Genomic DNA, 6000 nt, shown 5'->3' on the forward strand with positions numbered 1-6000 from the left:
TTATGGCAATTGCTGTGAAATGGAATATAGATTTTTTTGGTTGGGCTCAGGGCACTGCTCAAATCAACACCAACAAGATTTCTCACCAGACAACTTCTGGGGGGGGGGGTTACATATGGCCTATAGCCACGCCACAGCAAAAGCATTAGGAGGTTCATAATCTAAAGCAAGAAAATGCAAATTAAAAAAAACAGGGTGGGCCAATTAAAAACATTCACTAAATGTGACACAGTATTAAAGAAAAAGTGAACTAGCCCTTTAAATGTAAATGAGTGGGCGTGGCTCCTGACTCCTCCCCTCCTGTGGGCGTTACCTTTTCTCTGATCTCCAGGGCTCTCTTGCAGAGAGGCTCCGCCTCCTTGTACTTGCCCCTCTTCCCGTAGAGCACGGCCAGGTTGTTCAGTGTAGCCGCCACCTGCAACACATTTTACATTTGACATTTTCCATTTTGCATTTAATATTTGTCACCTACAAAGGATACACATTCAGGATAAACATCTGGTAAACAACATTCCACTTTCCACATTCTACATACAACATTCATGGACTTTCTAGTTTACCTGCTCGTTTAACATCTGAACAGTTACCATCTCAACCTATAGGCCAGCGGAGGATGGGTATCCCCCTATAGCCGGGTTCCTCCCAATATTCTTTCCCCATCGGAGAGTTCTCCCGCCACTGTTTGAGAGTTTTTTCCACCCAGTAGGATTTTTTACTTTTTTTGAGCCTCATGTGCTGAAAGGCGCAATACAAATATAATGAGATAGAATTTAATTGAACGTATCATCAGTGGATGTGTGCGCGTTCCGGTCATGGGACAGAAAGGAGGTGCCGTGCAGTCACCTGAGTGAGTAAATTAAATCGGTCTCTAAAGTGTATTGTACTGTGACATTACAGAGGTCACGACCCCGAGGTGCTGAGGGAGGCATGGTGACGCCCAGTCGTCTTAAAGGAGCAATCAATACCGTATTTCATTTTTTGGAATTTTTACATTTTTATTTTTTTAATTATTATAATATATATATATATATATATATATTTTTTTTTTTAAACAACCCTTTCCGCTGCCGTGGTTTACTGGAACCCAGGCTGATCAATGGCTCTGATTTCTATAAGGGCTCACGTGAGGGCCAGAGGGATGGAGGTAATGGACGATGCTCATGTTAAAGAAATCAATAAAAGGGGGGGGGGGGGGTTTAATCAATGCAGGAATAAATCTTGAAAGTAAACCTTTCCAGAATTTATAAAGAATGTGCTGATGCAAGAAAAGCCGCAGTTTGCATATTTGTATCTTAACACCAATCGGGGGATGACAGGTGGAAATAAAAAAAGAGAAGAAAAACACCAGTAATACCCATCCTACATTTCACCTGTGGGCTGCAGTCAAGTGGCGTGCAGTTTCTGTATGTTATTACAGTGCACTCATTTAGCAACCTCCTACACGCAGGAGAAAGCAATGTAAACACAGCCTCTCGAGTTACAGGAACAAAGGCGTTATACGTGGGCTAACAGCGCTCTCAGCGCAGACCTACAGAATGTGCCTCGCTAACACACTTAAGCCGTTGAAAAAAAAGTAGGTTTTCTGGTATGTTTATTTTTCCTTTTTTTTTTTCGACATTCAAAGTTCTAGAACTCAATTTCCTTTCAATCACCAGCAGCGACTGCTACATCAGCATTAGAATGCTCAGTTAAGAACATTCTAAATCACATACTTGTGATGTCACACCTTAAACCAGTGGTTCTCAGACTTGGTCCTGGGGAATACCCCCAACACACTTTATGCTGGTTTTCATTCCAGCCCCAATTGCAATTCCAATCGATTTTTCTAAATTAGGTGCTTGTTTTGAGGGATTAGCCACATTACATCTGAAATTGTTATATATGCCCTAAAGAACAAAAGTCCCATATTCATTATGTGGGAGTTTACCGTTCTCACACTATGAATTCGGAATTGTTGCATCTGCTACCACTATAAATTTCTGAATCACTGTTGATTGCATTTTTGGGATTTGGTAATTAGGAATTCCTCTTTATTGATTTTAATTGTGTCACTGTGTTTACTGTAATGAGACCATTTCTGTTTGCATTTCTGATCCTCATCATCATTATCATCAATGTCCTTATCAGACCTCAGTACAAATTTGTTTTGAATTAAAATACATTTCTGCATTTGACTAAGCTTGCCTGGCGCATTGGAACAAATGAAATGATCCAACGAGTGCTCAAAAGAAGCCCTTCTTCTCCTCCTTGCAGGCTCAAGTGCAACAAGTAAGATAAAAAGAGCAAATTGGGGGAAAATGGAAATTATAGTGTGATACTATCTTGTTTAAGATAAACTAAGCAGTTATGTTATACTACGTTATGCTATGTTATGCTATGTTATGCTAAGCTATGTTATGCTAAGTTATGCTATGCTATGTTGTGTTATGTTGTGTTACGCTATGCAATGCTATGCTATGTTGTGTTATGTTGTGTAACGCTATGCTATGCTATGTTGTGTTACGCTATGCTATGCTGTGTTATGTTGTGTTACGCTAAGCTATGCTATGTTATGCTAAGTTATGCTAAGTTATGCTATGCTATGTTGTGTTATGTTGTGTTACACTATGCTATGCTATGCTATGTTACTCACCGCAGGGTGGTCTTTCCCCAGGGTCTTCTCGCGGATGGACAGGGCGTCGTTCAGCAGGTGGGCGGCCTCTTTGTATTTGTTCTGATCCCTGAACACGAGGAGAGAGAGAGGAAGCCCAACACTCATTCACTCGCTCAAACACAGGCAGCGCTCCGAGATACTGCGGGCTCCCGGATACCAGGAGGGGGTGCAATAACACACAATTATTACAGCTTATTAAGCTGATGCAATAAAAATGGGTGAAACAAGAACGTAATGTTGGACCTAAATTCACGGTGATGTCGGTTTTAAGGCGTGAGCCAGGATGATTAGCATGGGGTCTACCTCTACACTAACGTCAGGGTTGAGCATGGAGGCTACCTGTACACTAAGGCCAGGTTGTTTAGCATGGGGTCTACCTGTACACTAAAGCCAGGTTGTTTAGCATGGGGTCTACCTGCACACCACAGCCAGGATTTCAGCATGGGGCCTACCTGTACACTAGTGTTAGGAGGTTGAGCATGGGGCCTACCTGTACACTAGTGTCAGGACGTTGAGCATGGAGCCTACCTGTACACTAGTGTTAGGAGGTTGAGAATGGGGCCTACCTGTACACTAGTGTTAGGAGGTTGAGCATGGGGCCTACCTGTACACCAGAGCCAGGATGTTGAGCATGGGGCCTACCTGTACACCAGAGCCAGGATGTTGAGCATGGTGGCCACGTCCGGGTGGTCGTGGCCCGAGGTCTTCTCCAGGTCCTCCAGGGCCTGCTTGCAGAGGGGCACGGCCACCTCGTAGCGGCCCTGGGAGGCGTACTGGATCACCAGGTTGTGCAGGGTGCGCAGGCGGGCCGGGATCTCATAGCCCCCCTGCTGCGCGGCCGCTACCGCAGCACTGTTATGCTGCTGCACCACTGCAGGGGAGAGAGAGAGAGAGAGAGGGAGCGAGAGAGAGAGGGAGAGAAGGAGGGGGAGGGGGAGAGGGAGAGAGAGAGAAGGAGGGGAGGGGGAGAGGGGGAGAGGGGGAGAGGGAGAGAGAGAGAGAGAGAAGGAGGGAGAGAGATAGGGAGAGAGGGATTGAGAGAGGAACAGGGAGATAGGGAGAGAGAAATAGAGAGAGTGATTGAGAGAGGAACAGTGAGATAGGGAGAGAGAGGAAAGAGACAGAGAGAGAGGAGAAAAAAGATTGAGAAAAAAATAGGGGGAGAGGGAAATAGACAAAGGAGAGAAAGTAAGGGGGAGAGATGGAAGGATGCCAGGAGAGAGAGAGGGAGAGAGGACAAGGAGGGTGAATGAGAGGAGGAGAAATAAATCGGGAGAGAAAACCAGGGACAGAGACAGGTAGAGACAGAGAGGAGAGAGAGTGAGCAGATCACCGATGACAGGGTAACGTCTTTTTCACTGGCAAAGGAATTTGACATTTGACAAAACCTTCCAGGTTTACATTTTCCCCCTCCCGACACAGGTCCGAACATGGCCCTCACAATGAAATAAAAGGAAAGAGAAATACTTTTTTTAATTTTTTTTATCAGCATCCCCATTCTCATGGGCAAAGCCCAGGTAACGGTCAGAGTAGCAATTAGAGCAGAACTCAGCGCCCCGGAGGCCCACAGGGGGATACGAGGCGGGTGACGATGGAGGATGAAGAATGCTTACTTCCTGGGCCGTGCTCCTCCTCATCGTTGGGGAAGAGGTCGTCCAGGGAGTCCTTGGGCGGCTCCCCGTCCTTCTCCTCCTGCAACACAAAGGGCACAGCTGCATGAGGAGGACTAGCAGATTAGAGAGCTGCATGAGAAGGCCCACCACACAGCTGCGTGAGGAGGCAAATGACACAGTACTCAGTTGCACAAGGAGGCCCACCACACAGCTGCATGAGGAGGCCCACCACACAGCAATTGGCTGCATGAGGAGGCCCACCACACAGCAATTGGCTGCATGTGGAGGCCCACCACACAGCAATTGGCTGCATGAGGAGGCCCACCACACAGCAATTGGCTGCATGAGAAGGCCCACCGCACAGATCACGTAGCAGCACGGGGAATAAGAAATTAATAAAATACATCCACAATCGCACTGAAAGGTCATTCGATATTTTTAGTCTCCCCTGGACTTGGGCATCTGCTAAGCAATTACCTACAAAGTAAAAAAAACAAACTTTTCCACCGTCAGCGAGTACACGCGGGATTAAGAGGGACAGGTGTGAAGCTCATCTCCGGCAGCAGTGATATCCATGGTGACAGGAGGAGCGGCGGAATCTGGGCACACCTGCTGCACTCTGGGACAGGTAATCTGCAGGCAGCCGAATAGGTGACCGCCTCATTACCTTATGGTCTATTGGTGCGTCCACTGCTTGTTTCTGAAGGGTGAAACTCGGATAAAAGGCAACGTATATAGTTTCACCCCCTGCCCCACCACATTCACGCGCGATCGGAAAATAACGCATGTCACCAAAAGAATATGATGTTGAATTGCGGCGCGTTTGTTGTCATTTTGCAATCTCAGGAGGTGAGCAAGATTCTGACTCTACACTTTTATACCACACTTATAACCGCTCAAGGGTACCTTTCCCATTTGGCGACTTCTGAGACGTCATGGACGCGCCGTAAAATCTGACCTGCTGTTCCAGCCGTGCGCCCACGGTAACGGCAAAATGCTCAGCAGTGATTGGATCACCACACCACCCAAATATCAGACACTCACCGATCTGAACCAATTACTGGATTATACAGATCATTGCACCCTGCCCATTTTGGGGTGTGTGTGTGTGCGTGCGTGCGTGTGTGTGCGCGCACGACTATCAGCAGAGCACAGATGAGCGTTTGCAGCAGTTCCATGTTCATCTCTCACCAATCCACTTATTTATTTACATATAAGCAATATATAAGCAACATGGCTAGGGCTAGGGGGTCAAACACTATTAATTTCAGTGAACTAAGGAAACAAATTCAGAATTTAACTCACTAAATAATACAAATCCAACAAATGGTGGCATTTCTATTCACTTGCTGGGTTGACTGAACTTAAATGGCATTATTATACCCTGTTAAACCAGGTTCTCCGTTTCACCCAGACACAAAGACGCTAATCCGGGCTGACGGCTCGATAAGATTAATTATTCGCACGAACTGCAAAAAAAACAGTCCATCACAGCGAGCGGCGAATGAGTGAAATGTGACCTGACGGATAGAAGCGAAGTCACTCAATTTCACGCTTTTGATGTCAAGGCGAAGCGTCTTTCAGACTTATAACAAGAGTCGCGTGCGAGCAAAGATGAAAAACCGTTAAATGTAAACCGCCAAATCAATTTCACCGGCAAGAACACGCGGGAGAAGGGTATATCATAGGCTACGTGTGGTGTATAAATCAGTACCACTTTCAGACCGACGGCCT

At 46.2% G+C, this 6000-nt stretch overlaps 1 protein-coding gene across 4 annotated transcripts in view; it reads right to left on the reverse strand.

Moving 5' to 3' along the window:
* The window catches only part of LOC133122890 (kinesin light chain 1-like), a 63585-nt gene that overhangs the window by 28189 nt on the left and 29396 nt on the right, over window positions 1–6000 (reverse strand). For all 4 annotated transcript variants that reach the window (XM_061233152.1, XM_061233150.1, XM_061233154.1 and 1 more), the window contains exons 4-7: window positions 4267–4345; window positions 3296–3524; window positions 2633–2720; window positions 314–415 (exon numbers count right to left, since the gene is read on the reverse strand). In XM_061233152.1, the coding sequence (XP_061089136.1) occupies window positions 314–415; window positions 2633–2720; window positions 3296–3524; window positions 4267–4345 (498 nt within the window). The remainder of the gene's footprint in view (window positions 1–313; window positions 416–2632; window positions 2721–3295; window positions 3525–4266; window positions 4346–6000) is intronic.

This window comes from Conger conger, chromosome 2 (assembly GCF_963514075.1).
Source record: "Conger conger chromosome 2, fConCon1.1, whole genome shotgun sequence".
Taxonomy (NCBI): domain Eukaryota; kingdom Metazoa; phylum Chordata; class Actinopteri; order Anguilliformes; family Congridae; genus Conger; species Conger conger.